The following is a 17,729-nucleotide window of genomic DNA, read 5'->3' as shown; positions in this document are numbered from 1 at the left end:
CCTCCTCTATCCACCCTACCTCTCCTACATCCACCCTACCTTTCCTCCGTTCACCCTACCTCTCCTCCATCCACCCTACCTCTCCTCCATCCACCCTACCCCTCCTCTATCCACCCTACCTCTCCTACATCCACCCTACCTCTCCTACATCCACCCTACCTCTCCTCCATCCACCCTACCTCTCCATCAAACCTACCCCTCCTCTATCCACCCTACCCCTCCTCTATCCACCCTACCCCTCTATCCATCCTACCTCTCCTCCATCCACCCTACCTCTTCTCCATCCACCCCACCTCTCCTCCATCCACCCCACCTCTCCTCCATCCACCCCACCTCTCCTCCATCCACCCTACCTCTCCATCCACCCTACCCCTCCTTCCACCCTACCCCTCCTCTATCCACCCTACCTCTCCTACATCCACCCTACCTCTCCTTCATCTACCCTACCTCTCCTCTATCCACCCTACCTCTCCTCCATCCAACCTACCTCTCCTCCATCCACCCTACCTCTCCTCCATCCACCCTACCTCTCCTCCATCCACCCTACCTCTCCTCCATCCACCCTACCTCTCCTCCATCAAACCTACCCCTCCTCCATCCACCCCACCTCTCCTCCATCCACCCTACCCCTCCTCCATCCACCCCACCTCTCCTCTATCCACCCTACCTCTCCTACATCCACCCTACCTCTCCTCCATCCACCCTACCCCTCCTCCATCCACCCTACCTCTCCTCCATCCACCCCACCTCTCCTCCATCCACCCCACCTCTCCTCTATCCACCCTACCTCTCCTACATCCACCCTACCCCTCCTCTATCCACCCTACCTCTCCTCCATCCACCCTACCTCTCCTACATCCAACCTACCTCTCCTCCATCTAACCTACCTCTCCTCCACCCTACCTCTCCTCAATCCACCCTACCTCTCCTCCATCCACCCTACCTCTCCTCTATCCACCCTACCTCTCCTACATCCACCCTACCCCTCCTCTATCCACCCTACCTCTCCTCCATCCACCCTACCTCTCCTACATCCAACCTACCTCTCCTCCATCTAACCTACCTCTCCTCCACCCTACCTCTCCTCAATCCACCCTACCCCTCCTCTATCCACCCTACCTCTCCTCCATCCACCCTACCTCTCCTCCATCCACCCCACCTCTCCTACATCCACCCTACCTCTCCTCCACCCTACCTCTCCTCAATCCACCCTACCTCTCCTACATCCACCCTACCTCTCCTCCATCCACCCTACCTCTCCTCCATCAAACCTACCTCTCCTCCATCCACCCTACCTCTCCTCTATCCACCCTACCCCTCCTCTATCCACCCTACCTCTCCTCCATCCACCCTACCTCTCCTCCATCCACCCTACCTCTCCTACATCCACCCTACCTCTCCTCCATCCACCCTACCTCTCCTCCATCCACCCTACCTCTCCTCCATCCACCCTAACCCTCCTACATCCACCCTACCTCTCCTACATCCACCCTACCTCTCCTACATCCACCCTACCTCTCCTACATCCACCCTACCTCTCCTCCACCCTACCTCTCCTCAATCCACCCTACCTCTCCTACATCCAACCTACCTCTCCTCCATCCACCCTACCTCTCCTCTATCCACCCTACCTCTCCTCCATCCACCCTACCTCTCCTCTATCCACCCTACCTCTCCTCCATCCACCCTACCTCTCCTACATCCACCCTACCTCTCCTCCATCCACCCTACCTCTCCTCCATCCACCCTACCTCTCCTCCATCCACCCTACCTCTCCTCCATCCACCCTACCTCTCCTCCATCAAACCTACCTCTCCTCCATCCACCCTACCTCTCCTACATCCACCCTACCTCTCCTCCATCCACCCTACCTCTCCTACATCCACCCTACCTCTCCTCCATCAAACCTACCTCTCCTCCATCCACCCTACCTCTCCTCCATCCACCCTACCTCTCCTACATCCACCCTACCTCTCCTCCATCCACCCTACCTCTCCTACATCCACCCTACCTCTCCTACATCCACCCTACCTCTCCTACATCCACCCTACCTCTCCTACATCCACCCTACCTCTCCTACATCCACCCTACCTCTCCTCCATCCTACCTCTCCTCAATCCACCCTACCTCTCCTCCATCCACCCTACCTCTCCTCCATCCACCCTACCTCTCCTACATCCACCCTACCTCTCCTCCACCCTACCTCTCCTCAATCCACCCTACCTCTCCTACATCCACCCTACCTCTCCTCCATCCACCCTACCTCTCCTCCATCAAACCTACCTCTCCTCAATCCACCCTACCTCTCCTACATCCACCCTACCTCTCCTCCATCCACCCTACCCCTCCTCCATCCACCCTACCTCCCCTCCATCCACCCCACCTCTCCTCCATCCACCCTACCTCTCCTCTATCCACCCTACCTCTCCTACATCCACCCTACCCCTCCTCTATCCACCCTACCTCTCCTCCATCCACCCTACCTCTCCTACATCCAACCTACCTCTCCTCCATCTAACCTACCTCTCCTCCATCCACCCTACCTCTCCTCCATCAAACCTACCTCTCCTACATCCACCCTACCTCTCCTACATCCACCCTACCTCTCCTCCACCCTACCTCTCCTCAATCCACCCTACCTCTCCTACATCCACCCTACCTCTCCTCCATCCACCCTACCTCTCCTCCATCAAACCTACCTCTCCTCCATCCACCCTACCTCTCCTACATCCACCCTACCTCTCCTACATCCACCCTACCTCTCCTACATCCACCCTACCTCTCCTCCACCCTACCTCTCCTCAATCCACCCTACCTCTCCTACATCCAACCTACCTCTCCTCCATCCACCCTACCTCTCCTCCATCAAACCTACCTCTCCTACATCCACCCTACCTCTCCTACATCCACCCTACCTCTCCTCCACCCTACCTCTCCTCAATCCACCCTACCTCTCCTCCATCCACCCTACCTCTCCTCCATCAAACCTACCTCTCCTACATCCACCCTACCTCTCCTACATCCAACCTACCTCTCCTCCATCCACCCTACCTCTCCTCCATCAAACCTACCTCTCCTACATCCACCCTACCTCTCCTACATCCACCCTACCTCTCCTCCACCCTACCTCTCCTCAATCCACCCTACCTCTCCTCCATCCACCCTACCTCTCCTCAATCCACCCTACCTCTCCTACATCCACCCTACCTCTCCTCCATCCACCCTACCTCTCCTCCATCAAACCTACCTCTCCTCCATCCACCCTACCTCTCCTACATCCACCCTACCTCTCCTACATCCACCCTACCTCTCCTACATCCACCCTACCTCTCCTCCACCCTACCTCTCCTCAATCCACCCTACCTCTCCTACATCCAACCTACCTCTCCTCCATCCACCCTACCTCTCCTCCATCAAACCTACCTCTCCTACATCCACCCTACCTCTCCTACATCCACCCTACCTCTCCTCCACCCTACCTCTCCTCAATCCACCCTACCTCTCCTCCATCCACCCTACCTCTCCTCCATCAAACCTACCTCTCCTACATCCACCCTACCTCTCCTACATCCAACCTACCTCTCCTCCATCCACCCTACCTCTCCTCCATCAAACCTACCTCTCCTACATCCACCCTACCTCTCCTACATCCACCCTACCTCTCCTCCACCCTACCTCTCCTCAATCCACCCTACCTCTCCTCCATCCACCCTACCTCTCCTCCATCAAACCTACCTCTCCTACATCCACCCTACCCCTCCTCCATCAAACCTACCTCTCCTACATCCACCCTACCTCTCCTCCATCCACCCTACCTCTCCTCCATCCACCCTACCTCTCCTCCATCCACCCTACCCCTCCTCCATCAAACCTACCTCTCCTCCATCCACCCTACCTCTCCTACATCCACCCTACCTCTCCTCCATCCACCCTACCTATCCTCCATCAAACCTACCTCTCCTCCATCAAACCTACCTCTCCTCCATCCACCCTACCTCTCCTCCATCAAACCTACCCCTCCTCTATCCACCCTACCTCTCCTCCATCAAACCTACCCCTCCTCCATCCACCCTACCTCTCCTCCATCCACCCTACCTCTCCTCTATCCACCCTACCTATCCTCCATCCACCCTACCTCTCCTCCATCAAACCTACCTCTCCTCCATCCACCCTACCTATCCTCCATCCACCCTACCTCTCCTCCATCAAACCTACCTCTCCTCCATCCACCCTACCTCTCCTACATCCACCCTACCTCTCCTCCATCAAACCTACCCCTCCTCTATCCACCCTACCCCTCCTCTATCCACCCTACCTCTCCTCCATCCACCCTACCTCTCCTACATCCAACCTACCTCTCCTCCATCAAACCTACCTCTCCTACATCCACCCTACCTCTCCTCCATCCACCCTACCTCTCCTACATCCACCCTACCTCTCCTCCATCCACCCTACCTCTCCTACATCCACCCTACCTCTCCTCCATCAAACCTACCTCTCCTCCATCAAACCTACCTCTCCTACATCCACCCTACCCCTCCTCCATCAAACCTACCTCTCCTACATCCACCCTACCCCTCCTCTATCCACCCTACCTCTCCTCCATCCACCCTACCCCTCCTCTATCCACCCTACCCCTCCTCCATCCACCCTACCTCTCCTCCATCCACCCTACCCCTCCTTTCACCCTACCCCTCCTCTATCCACCCATACATGCATATAATATAATTACTTCCAAGATTCTGAGAATCTTTTTTTACTGCCGGGATGGTACACGTTCCTCCATGTAAATAAAGCTTAAATTTATAAATTATTGTTGAAGGTTGCTGTATGCTTATGAACACTCTGGTGAAAATAGGAGTGAACCAGATTTATTTGTTCAAATTTACTTGTTTCATTAATGTTGATACTTATATTCACAATTTACTTCTCTTATTCTTATTATTTGACACATCTTGAATATAACTAAAGAGGAAAGAGTAAGGAGTCACTTTTATGAGATGAGTATAGAACCAGCCCAAGTAAAATGAATACAGTGCAGGTTGTAATTGTGATTATCATTGATTATGGTGATGGTGATGATGATGATTATGATGATCTAGCGCAAAACGAAGATAAAGACGATTAGTATCATTATTAATATTTTAATACATGCCCAAGCATTAACAATTCCATTTGGGTCACTTTGTGAAAATATTGTTTCGCCAAGCCAGTGCTAGATAATACTACGCGCTGTACGTCACACTTGATGAGGTCACTTTGTGAAAACAATGCTTTCCTAATAAAATTAAAGTTTTGCTTGCGCGCGCTGTGCGTTTAGCGACGCAATCAATTGGGTCACTACGTGGAACTATTGTGTCCGCGTATTCTGAAAAGTGTTGTTTTCACGAAGCGACCCGAATGTTCACAACCCTATAGCTTAGTTATTTTTCATTGACTTCTGTTTAGAAATAGACGTTTAGAAAGTAGAGATTCTCCTCTCTCATCCAGTATGAAATTTGTAAACATTACAATAAACTAAAACCCCGATGTGAGTAATTTAAAAAGTGAAAATCTTTAAACGCATTTTTCTCAAAATAGACTTTCGCGGACGCGCGGGCGTTTGTGCCATTACGTGAAATCAGCGACGATATGATGCACGCACGGCCGTTGATGCGAACAATCCATGCACACACCTCCGATATACATCTAGCTGTAGTATCCAATCTTTTTAATGAATCTTCCCCTAGTTTTGAAAGCACTTTTACACAAAACTAACTTCGCCAACACGAAACTGGGCAGAGAGTGAGACTGGAGTTTGAAGTCTAGTAAAATGTTACTTTTTGCAAATCGTCCCAGACTTATCTCTGGAAAAAAAAACGAAGGCTCTTTTCACCGACCTCTGAAACAGAAAACTACCTAGGCCTAGGGGTCTATAACTTTTTAAATACCGACAGTTTTAAATGAAAATATATTTGAAGAATAATATCAATTTGTGTGTGCTGTGAAATTTTCATGAGCTTTGAAGCTAGAATAAGGGAGATCCATGAAGGTTAATTGTAGACAAATTTTGCTCCTCTCTTTGAATAACGATGACTCACCAGTTTGAAGTTTGAGTGTAATTTTATGAGGGAGTAGGGAAGAGATTAATTTTCTCCTCTCCCTCCCTTTTGATAGAGTTTAACTCTAGTTCACGTCCATTATGCAAGTTATTTGACCTTTCAGGATCAGTGAACACATTTTGTGGCTACAAAGAATGAGTGCACATGGGCGAGAAGCGGGCTCTCAATTAATCTCTTCCCTATATACTCCCTCATAAAATTACACTCAAACTTCAAACAGGTAAGTTATCATTTGAGCTTTCAATAAGTGCCCCCTTTCCATCAATAACTGCCACTTTGCCTTTGCAATAATTGCAATAAGTGCCCCTTTTCCGTTTTTGATGAGCCCCTTCCCCTTTTCCAAATACTGTACCCCTTTTTATAACTGATGAATTCCCCTATTAAAATCTGATAGGCGCCCTTTTCCTTCAACAGATTCCCCATTTCCATTCTCACAAGTGCCTTTTTCATCTCTGTTGAGGCCTTTTCAGGTGCAAGTAGCGGCCCATCTTCTGACAAGTGCCTACTTTTCCTTTCTCCATAACATGCCACCCTAATTTAAAGCTATTTAGAGCCCCTTTATCTTTAATTCTCATTATAGCTTGCTCGCTACACACGCTCGCATTTGTAGTTGTTATAATTATGTTGTTTTTTGTCCTCTTTTTAAGATTAAATTTTTCGCACAGGGATCTCACAAATCTTTATTTTTTTGCTTGCTCGCTCGAAAATTAATGCTCCGACCATCACACCCAACTGCAAAGTTTGTTGCTTAAACATTATATTGTACCACATAAAGAGAGAAAAAAATATTGATGTCATCCCTGGTAGTGTAATCACAATCATGACGATGTAGGGGTATAGTTCAATGTCTAAAAATGGTGTATGTTCACTTTGAGGTTTCCCTTTGTTGGTGCCCCCCCTCCCCACTTTGGAAGACGCTAAGACGCCCCTGCTATAATTTATCATATATGGCTAAATCTGTAATGTCGCTGTGACCTAGTGCCCTACAACTTTGCTATTTTTTTCAAAACTCAAAATTACCAAAATTTCAGCTTTTCAAAAACGACCTATGATGGTGTGCTATCCATAATATATTATGAGCAGTGCCCCAATGGAGAATTAGAAGGAAAAAACAATATTTTTTGTACGTAACAAACAGAAGAGTTGTCCATGATTACGACACAATCCACAGACCAAATTACAAATTTGAGATACACATAGATTTAGTATTCTCATATTTAAAACATTCATAATTTCTTATGATTGAGTTGACTCAATTTCATTTCAACTTTCACCAGTTTCGTTATTCAAAATTTCTGCTTTCTGTAAGAGCAGTTATTAGCTATTAGGATTGGATTTTCATTTAAAACCTGACTTTAATGTCCTGGGGGTCAGTTAAACACACCGACTCACAGCCTTGGCTGTCGAAGACCAAAAAAAAAATAATATTAAAGAGAGAAAGAATTTTGGGAGAGAAGCATCCCCCCCCCCCCCTCCCGAGATCTGGTGCAAGTGTGTTTTTAAACTGTTGAAATCTATCAATTCCACCATTTACAGCTGTATCTGACATCACCATGCTCTTGTGTCAATTCCCATAATATAATATCTTTGTATATACACCCTATACAATCAGCATATTCCCTATATGAAATTTTATTAGCTTCACTAGTAATCATTAACCCTTTGAATATATATATTTTGTCAGAGATTGGTGTATCGCCGCCCGCCCCAAAATCAATTGGTGAGATTGCTTTTGTGACAAAATCAAATGGTGGGATTGACATAAACATTAATCTTTTGAGAACGTGTGTAATACTTGGCGCCCCATACATTATAACCCCTTCTAAATATAGTTCAGTATTAAATCACACAAGTCAAGTCAAGAGGAAAATATTTGGATAAGGAAAAAAAGTTTTAAAAAGTAATCCATTTTATGTACACTGTAAATACATGTCACTTATAGTAAGTTAGAATCCTCTTTTTTTTGTCAATTACAGGATGTCTTGCTGGGGTTATCATTCATGTGCCTTTCCAGCGAACTGAGTTTCTGTGGAATGAGAAAAACATCTTGCACCATGGATGGATTCTGCCTTCTCTATCTGCTCATGATCCTCCTGATGAGATCTGGTGATGTTGAAACCAACCCTGGACCAGACAGGTCAGTATGTATTTGAACTTATTTCCGGTTCTTTATTGCAACAGTAATGAGCAGTAGGGATATTGGGGTAATTTTCTCATTATTAAAGCATAACACCATATACATGCATGCCTATTTTTCTTCCATATATTCAAGTGGAATGCTAAATGAGGTATAAGCCTTGTGTGTGCATGCTTCAGTATACCTTTAAATAAATCTTATCAGTTCTTGTAGCTTTATTAAATCAGGTAGGTATGCGCATGAAGCTAGTGCTCAGCTGTTGGAGCTAGTGTACATTTTTGCGAGCTTGAGTAGTTTATTCTTCCATGTGATGTAGTGAGTTGTACAGTCTGTTTCACCTGAATGCTCATCAGCAACTGAACTAAACTTGCAAAGTATGAAGATAGGTGCTTAAATGAATGTACAGTAAGGGTTACAATACAACACAAGACATACTGAAGATAAAAATCTTTTCTTCTAATTACAGGATTGTCAGTGAGGAGGAATTCATAAAGCTTACCACGTTAATTGCACCTTCCTACTACCATAAGTTGGGCGTTAACCTGGACATCTCCATCGCAGAGCTTGGTCAAATCGAGAAAGATAGCCAAAATACTAGTGATGCATTGATGACAGTGTTCACGAGATGGAGAGACAAACAGCCTCCAGGCACATACATCAGGGTTCTTCTTGCAGAGGAATTAGAAAGAAGTGGCTTAGGGTCCCTCTCTGGGGATCTACTCGCTGGAAGTCTAGTCCTGAAGCGGACAGGTGAGAAAAAGAAAGGAAATCATGTCGGCTGCCCGCATGAAGGCCTTTATTACTGCCATTGATAATGTATTGCTCTTGCAGGCAGCCAACAAACACTGTTGTGACACTTTTTCGTTTGGTACAAATAGGGTTACTTTATAGCAGGACATCCCAGTAGACGAACAGCCCACGAGACTGATACTGCCATGAGACTGACATGTCGGTCTCATGGGCTGTCAGTCTTTGGGTCGTTGTCTCATGGACCTTCTAACAACTTTTCAGATGGTTTGCTAGACAGATATTGTCGGTCTTGTGAGCTGTTGGTCTTATGGGCTGTGAACTTTGCAGGAATTATGAATATGTCATGTATGTCCTATCTGTGAAATTTAAACGTTAGCAGTGTCCTAATATTTAAATTATGCAAGGAAACCCGTTTACTTGCTAGACTTCACTGTCAGACACGATTGAGTGACTGACTGGCTTTTTTTCTTCTTTGGTAATAACATGCATAAAATGAGCTGTAAAGGCTACATGTGCATTTATCTACATCAATAACCCACGTTTTGTAATGGCCAAAAATAAACTGATTGAATCTTTGCACAGCATAAAACGTATGACCATTCGGTACAATGGTCTGGAAATCAGACTATTACTTACTGGCTCTATAGTTCCTAAGTCGATTCAACAACTAATAGTCGTTATTTTCCCACTTATAGACATTTTCAAGCCACCCCCCCTTTTTTTTAGGGAAGTTCTAAAATAGTATTATCTTTCAAGTGCCGTTGGATTTAACCTTTTCATTTTTGTTGGCCTGCAAATGGGACATAAAGGCCTGACAAAAAGCCGATTTAAATCGGTTTCCCGATTTATTTATTTTTCCCCCGATTTGTTTTCTTCTTCCTGATAAAAAAAAAAAAAAAAAAAAAAAAAAAAAAAAAAAAAAAAAAAAAAAAAAAAAAAAAAAAAAAAAAATCGTTTTTTTTTGTTTGCCAGATTTTTTTTCTTCTTCCCTCTTTCAACCAGATTTTACTGATTTCCCCGTTATTTTCTCTAATCTACCCTATTTTGCCCTATTTTTTTCCCAATTTTCTTACTCAAAAAGGGGAATGTTGTTTGATGCCATTTTTTCCCCGCGAATCCTCTTCTCTTTTTTTTTCCTCGAGGGGGACGTGGTTGAGGGGAAAACAGAAAACCTATTTTTTTTTAGTGCTCACTATCAACCCTGGACAAAGTACCTTTAATACATGGTTACAGGCCCACTCACTTGGTAGTTGTGTATTAAAGGGAGATGATGAAATTAGTTTTACATGAAGCTGTGCAAGGATTATCATTCCAATTCCTTGGCATTTCAAGCCCAGCCACTTTCTGACCATTTTTTCAAGTCATGCTCATCTTTTGACACCGAGCTTATGAAAATTGTAACATTACAGAGTCGTTTTTATCTTTTGTGACCTTTTATCAGCCCCAAAATAGATTATTTCTGATTTTTGTGTCCAAAACAAAAGGAAATCTACATTTCTCTCAGTTCTTTCTATTTTGAGTGGAATTATTCTTTGAGCTAAGAAATATAAGCTTTAAATGTTTCATCATTATTGTCCATACTGTTAAGCATTAGAAATTAATGATATTGACATGTTACTTAGCGATACATAAATAGACATATGTATATACCTTCATACCTAAAGACAAATTCTATTGAGATAAATAAAAAAGATAAATAAAAAGAAAACAAAAAGGCAATAAATTATTATCTGTTCTCATTGAATCTTGAAAAGTTGACAACAATAAATACATCAGAAATTTGTTTTTACATTCATGTGTATATGTTATGAATATCCTAAACAAAAACATTTTGATATTCCGAAGAAATAATCACACTTTTAAAGGTGCACCTGTTACAACGCCAGGATCACAGACCCAATCACTTTCTCCTGACCTGATCAAGAGATGTGCAGATGATTTCAAATTCAAGTACCGGACAGCTTTCTGTAAGATCAGAGATGATCCTCTCGACCCTGATTCCATTGTACCATTCACAGACATGTACACAAACCTTGTCCTGGAAGAGGAATATCGGAAAAAACGCAAACGACCACTTGAGTACAGTGATCTCTTTAAACTTGAAGTCAATGGAGAGTTCCCCAAGCGGATCATGGTTCAAGGAGAGGCTGGGGCTGGAAAGACAACATTCTGTGCTAAGATTGCCTGGGACTGGATAAATGACAATCCTGCTGTCCCAAAGTTTGTGTGGGTACTTGTTGTCCCTTTTCGTGAAGCCAAACAATACACGATTGGTGAGATTGCCAAGTCATATCTCTCCAAGGACAACCCAGCAACAGCCTGCCAGATCACTGAGTACATCCGTTTAAATCCAAAAGAAGTATTCATTGCGTTTGATGGATTAGATGAGTTTAAGGGCAAAGTTGTACAGGAAGGGGAAGCTGGTTCAAAGTCAGAATGTCACCAGCCACAGCCTGCTGATCAAACCAAGGCAAGATCAGAATCAAAGATGAACAAGAATAAGCGGCAGAAGTTAACGCATCCAGAGTCATCAAGTGCCACTTTGCAGCCAATAGTCACCAGTGCAGAGGCAAGTGGAAGTTCTTCAGAGAGAGGTGACATTGCACTTACAGACATTCTGCGTTCAGATGAACTTGCCACTTGCCCGGTGTTGGTGACAAGTCGCCCTTGGAAGGTCACAGAGATAAGAGATAATGATATTCTGAGGAACCTGTACACTTTCATTCATGTGGAAGGTTTTAGCAAGAAAAGTGTGGAGGGTTACATTCACAAGTACTTTCCAGAAGATGTGGCCAAAGCAGATCAGCTTATCCAATTAACCAAGGACAATGACATCATCTCTGAGAATATGGCCCCATATCCCATCTACATAGCTATGCTCTGTCTTATGTGGAGAAAAGTTAGTGACGTAAAACTGGAAAAATTTAAGTCATTTCAAACCTTTTCTCAAATATTTGATGAAATGTTTGAATTCTTGAAGGTGCATTATGCTCAGAAAGAGATCACAGATTTAGACAGCCAAGATTTCCAAGCCTTTCGCTGTCAAATTGAGAAGTTCATGGAACCAGTTGCCAAAGTTGCATTCATTGGGCTACAAGAAAAAACTTTTATTTTTAAAGAGGATGATTTTGAACAGTGCTCAGACTCCATTGAAACAGCTTGCAGAGTGGGGGTGTTGTCTAAGGAGAAAAAATTGTCATCTATACATGATAAAAGCAGTCCGTTCCTGCAGTCTACTTTCTTCTTTCCACACAAACTCTTTCAGGAGTACATGGCTGGGGTCCATCTTGCTTTCCTGTTTGAATTAGATCACAATGAATTCAACAGACTGATTGAGCAAGTAGTGCTGCCTAGAAAGAAAGAGTTTAGGTATCTCCTGTACTTCACTGTATCACGGGACAAAGCCATTGCACACCATGTCATGAAATGCATGGTACAGGGTGACAACCGAGGCAACTCGGATGTGGATTTGTTGGTTGATGTATCCTTTGAGAGTCAGGACCTAGATACCGCAGTCTTGGCGAGGGGTGGAATGTCATCTCTGACAATTAAACCACTCATGACAGCACACAACATAGCAGGTTATGTATTCACTGGACTAGGTGTACATAAAGATGTGGTAAGTTTGATATCTTACATACATTAATAAGTTTTATAATTTAAAGGGGATGTCCACCGTGATATTAAGTTGGTTTCAATAGAAGCAGAAAGTGAGAAAAACAGGTCAATGACAGTTTGAGCAAATTTTTTTTTAAATGATTTAAAATTCAAAATGTTCCTATTCTAATCGAATGTTGCTCAAACTTTCAATAATTTGTTTCTCTCCTTTTCCTACTTTTAGTAAAACCAACTTAATATCAGGGTGGACTTCCCCTTCAATTGCAAACCCAACAGGCATCTACAGACATACATTTTTTTCTAAGGAATGGTTATTTAATTTTTTTTTTTATTTATTCATTTATTCATGGTATCAAGCAAAATATGATTACGTAGCAGCTAATGGCTGAATTGTGCACACTTTACAAGCATGTTTTGAAATTACATAAAACACAATACTAAATATTGTAAGAATATCCAAAAGCCAGATTAAATATGTAGATTGAATAATTTAAGAAAACAAAAACAGAACAAATATAAGTCATGAAACAGAATTCATGGAGAGAAGAAAATTGCACTTTTGATCAATCGATCCCACCATTCTATCTATTCTCTTCTTCCCCCTCTCCCCCCATTCTCTCTCTCTCTCCCTCTCCCTCTTGCCTGTGGATTGTCGGCATATATATTGATAATTTGGTTACATATATTTGGTTTAATTCAAGGTTTAAAATATTTAAGATAAATTCAAAAGAATATATAAATTTAATCAACGGTATGAGTATTAAAAAGAGTAAAACATATTGCATAATTACAACCGTCAAATTGGTCAATATTGATGAATTGCATCAATTTTTTTTGCAGGGCTTGAATGGAAAAATTGTACATATGGTATAATAATCTAATTAACACTAAATAATTGACAATAATGACATGATAACGCATTAAACTGAGGATAATGGGATTTTGCTGGTAGTTTTACCTAAGGATATTGCACAACAGATTTATTTATGGCTCCCTCCCCCCTTTACTTTAAATTTAAATTCAAATTCAAGAGCCTATGATGAGGTAGAGGAGAGCACTTCAAGTTCTTTTTTTAGTGCTCCGTTTTACAAAAGACTTCGGACTATGTTTGGCCATTTCCAATAATTGAACATGTAAAGTTGATCGCAAGGGAGGAAGCCAGTGTTGAAAGTTTGATGATGGGCTGGTCAATCTTTTGAACAGACTAAATGCTAGTTTCTCTCGTCATTCATTGAGAGTGGGCAGTTCCAATTCTTTGAGAGCATGTTGGTTAGTACAGTATGCGGCGCTTAGAGACATATTTTGTGATAAGCGATATACAAATGTTGTTAATTATTATTATTATTATTATTATTATTTTGGGATTATTTCAATCTGATTACTTTGGTTTTCAGTTAGCCCAGAGTGCCAAACAGGGGCACAATATTCTACCATGGGCCGAACATGCATGTAAGAACAGGTAGACACATAACAGATCATTTGCTGGAAGTTTGAATCCGTTTAAAATTCTGAGCATGTGTAGTCTTGTGCTTGCTCGCTTCATTCACATGGCATAACCATTTCAGATCATTTTTAACAGTACTCCAAGTAATTTTAATATGCCTATTTTCCTCTCTCTATTATCTATGACCTTATACCTGATTTTTCTGTGATATAATCAAGTCTAATAATTTTATTTTATTTTTTAAACAACATATATAAAATCAATGACAGATTATATTTGTAAATAAAAGTGGCATGGACATAAAGATCGAGCACTGTACAAAATCAATTGAGAAAGTATCAAATAATTCATACCCAAAATAACATTTAGGAGAGAAAGAAAGAGAAGAGAAGGAAACATTAATAACAAATTTGTACATGTCTTCAAGGAGATGTCTTGTACAATTTTTGACACTAATAATGTTTTTAAGCGGATATATACTAATGATGATTATTGACTGGCTATTTTTTTGTTTGTTTTTTCTTTTTAGTGGGGAGGGGGGAGGGTTGATATGAAACATATTGCTCTCATCTCCAGCTCGGGCATTATAAAAATACTAGGGCAGTATCATTTTATATACCCATCACTGTTATAGACTTATAGGCATATGGTAAATATCAACAGTACTATTTGAATAAGTTTGATTAGACTACCAACCCTTTTCTGGTCAGAATATAAGCCATCTTCTTGAAATGGCATTCTACAAAAACAGTTTTGCTGCAACCAGTCCTCTTGATAATTTGATGCTCAGACTTCAGAGTAACCCTTAATTTTGATGGAGGGAATAATTTAGGGCCCTTTAAAAATGGCCTTTCTTTACCATGCTGCATTGCAGATAAAATGTTATACCAGGCCTTCCTTTGCAAATAAATTTGGGATCATATAGGTTTCGTAGCACTACTCTGATGATATCGACCACTGTATTAAGTTCACATTCTGTAATCATTCAATGAGACATTCTTAATGCAGGCTGAGTGACAGAAGCATCAACAAAATTTGAGATGGTCTTAAACTATATCAATGGACTCTGACTTTCTCATATTTTAATTTTTTGTTTGTTTTGTTTTTGTTTTTGCTTTTGATTTAGATCGATCTTGGAGTAAATGGAGAATTTGGACCAATTATATCACATGATATGGGGGAGATTATATGCTCTGTGCCCTCTCTAAAGGATGTTACACTACTTCAAGCTGCCTTGCACAGTGACTTCTATGCAGTTCTTGCTAAAGAAGGAAACAAGTCCAAGGTGAGTGAAAAAACACATTGTAATGCCGTAGTCTAGCCTAAGGGGGCGCTTTGTCAAGACGCAGAACATCAATCGCTTGAAAATTTGAAAAATCACTGTGATTACAGTTGTAGAAAAAAAGTTAAGTTGGGTCAGGAATTTAAAAGTTAAAAACTAAAATGTGTATTGTTTTTGTCATTATGTCACTTTGCATCCTCCCAGTAAGATTTACACGAGGATGTTGCAAAATTTTCTCACAACAAAATACAAAATTGTAGTGGGAGAGGGAGGGGGGGGTAAACCTTCCCCCTTCAGTTGCCAAACTTCCTTAAATATCCCACCCACCTCCTCCCCCCCCCCCCCATTCCTGCCATGACAAGATATTACTGCCCCTGAATGTTTGATTTAGGGATAAACCATAATAAACTTGAGTATTGAATGGGAAATGCACATTGGGAGTCAATACATGCAAAGTGTTCAAATAATTTAAAGCCTATCAGAAAAGGTTTTTATTGCCAAGTCTTGAATTATATTAAGTGTTCACTTAACTTCTTTCTGATTTTACGTTCATGACATGTTGCATTAACCTCAATTTAAAATTTCTGCATCATGTCAGGTTTTCTTTTTACAATTTAGTTTTGACTATACAACCGTCTGTAGTGTATATTGGATTCCGGACCAAAGTTTGTGAAATCAAAGAATCAATTTGGAGAATGTTCTAAAGTAATATGAATCAAATATGGCATTTATTTTTAAAATTGCCACTCACAGACCAACAGCTTTTTTGGCTAAAATCACAGTGCACATACCTGCTTAAATGTAAATAAAAATATGGCTGATGATGATGATATCTAATTGAAAAGGGAATTGAGATGAAAATAAGAGATGAACTTGCATTTTAAGAATGTTATTCAATTTGTCGACAAACTCGATTTCCTGGTACATCATAGTTATTTACATTTAAAGCGACTACCTATATTCTTTATTTATGATATAACTGTTTTTCTTTCCTAATCACTGTCTGAGTCGCTGCTACTGTCACTGATTTTCGCTGCTCTGATGTCGTATTCGATGTCCTGCATCCTGCTAAATTTGCTTGATGGTCCTTGGTAGCGGCACCCTATGTAGCACGGTATTTCCTTCTTAGCACATGAGCAGTTCTTCTTGCACCCTTCAGTACATCTGCATGATATAGCCTTTTTCATTGAAACGGGCCAGGCTTGATGGGTACTTCGAACAGGAAGCACGTGCTGATCATCCAGATTCCACCCAAATTTTGTCCAGGGTGGGGTTTTAGGCTTGACAATGTGTGCTCTCTTATTCATCATCGTTGCAAGGGCATGCAGCTCTCTTTACATGAAGAAAAAATGCGTCTCCTGTTTGGGGGGGGGGGGAGGAGCCTTAGGAGAGTATAGATCTGTTGTTCAAAAACTTATATGCTCTGAGATTGCCCAGATCAGACTCCTTGGAGTCATCACTTGCTGAGGTGTTAATATATGTTGTGATGGCCCTAATACCTCCTTGATTAGTTCTCTGGATACAACGTCAGTGATGGCCCTTGCCTTGGGGTTCTCACCAAGTCAACAATCTCTAGTTCTCCATCACTGACAATGTTCTGTGTCATACGCAGAAGAGCAGTTACTTCATCACTCTTCCCTGATTTAGCTCTTGTGGGCCCAGACTTCTTTTGTTTCTTGTTTTGTGTGTGGACCGTGTTCAGCTTCATAATACTTGTCTTCTTCTGAAGACTGGATAGTGATTGAGACAGTGCCTCCACGCCTATTTGGGGCCTGTCACCACGAAATGTATTATACATTAAACAAGCTTTAAATTAAGGGGTCACACATTAAAATTGATAAATTATATCCAGAAATATGAACAAAAACCTAATTGGACTTTATAAACAATGGGATTACCCAGTTTTTAGATAATTAGGTGTAAAGTTAATGATGCATAACATAGCCTATATTATTTGCCAAAAAATGTTAGAAGGAGATATTTTCGTGACCTAAGCTCTGGGGACATAAACTACAAGACATTAATAAGTCGATTTTTGGAAAAATCTTAAATGTGGTAGGTGGGTCAATTTTCAGTACATACACACTATACAGTGTGTCTCTAAAAAAAGTAAACCCAACTTCAACGGCAAATTTTCAGAAAACTATAAAATATTTACACATTATTTTTTATGGTTAGATAGTCCAATAAGTCCTCTGTCCAATGATACCACGTAGGTTATGTAACTCTCATGCATGACTGAGCATGATTCAACTTAGTGAATGGGTGTGAAATCATCACTGTGGCAAGTTATTTCTTGCTATTGTCATGCATTCAGGGCCTATTTGAAGTTAAATCTTTGTCACATGTTAGGCCTATGATTACATAACAACTTCAGCAAAGGTTGTTCCTAACACA

The 17,729-nt window shown here is 42.0% G+C and overlaps 1 protein-coding gene across 1 annotated transcript in view; it reads left to right on the top strand.

Annotated features, from left to right (window-relative positions):
• LOC105443456 overlaps positions 1-17,729 on the top strand; it is a 37,523-nt gene that overhangs the window by 10,893 nt on the left and 8,901 nt on the right. Inside the window, exons 3-6 of the mRNA XM_030978018.1 lie at positions 8,078-8,238; positions 8,705-8,988; positions 10,854-12,607; positions 15,177-15,335. Coding sequence (XP_030833878.1) covers positions 8,078-8,238; positions 8,705-8,988; positions 10,854-12,607; positions 15,177-15,335 — 2,358 coding nt within the window. The remainder of the gene's footprint in view (positions 1-8,077; positions 8,239-8,704; positions 8,989-10,853; positions 12,608-15,176; positions 15,336-17,729) is intronic.

This window comes from Strongylocentrotus purpuratus, unplaced genomic scaffold (genome assembly GCF_000002235.5).
Source record: "Strongylocentrotus purpuratus isolate Spur 01 unplaced genomic scaffold, Spur_5.0 spur5_scaffold_1, whole genome shotgun sequence".
Classification (NCBI taxonomy): domain Eukaryota; kingdom Metazoa; phylum Echinodermata; class Echinoidea; order Camarodonta; family Strongylocentrotidae; genus Strongylocentrotus; species Strongylocentrotus purpuratus.
This window is presented reverse-complemented; position numbering and strand designations above follow the sequence as displayed.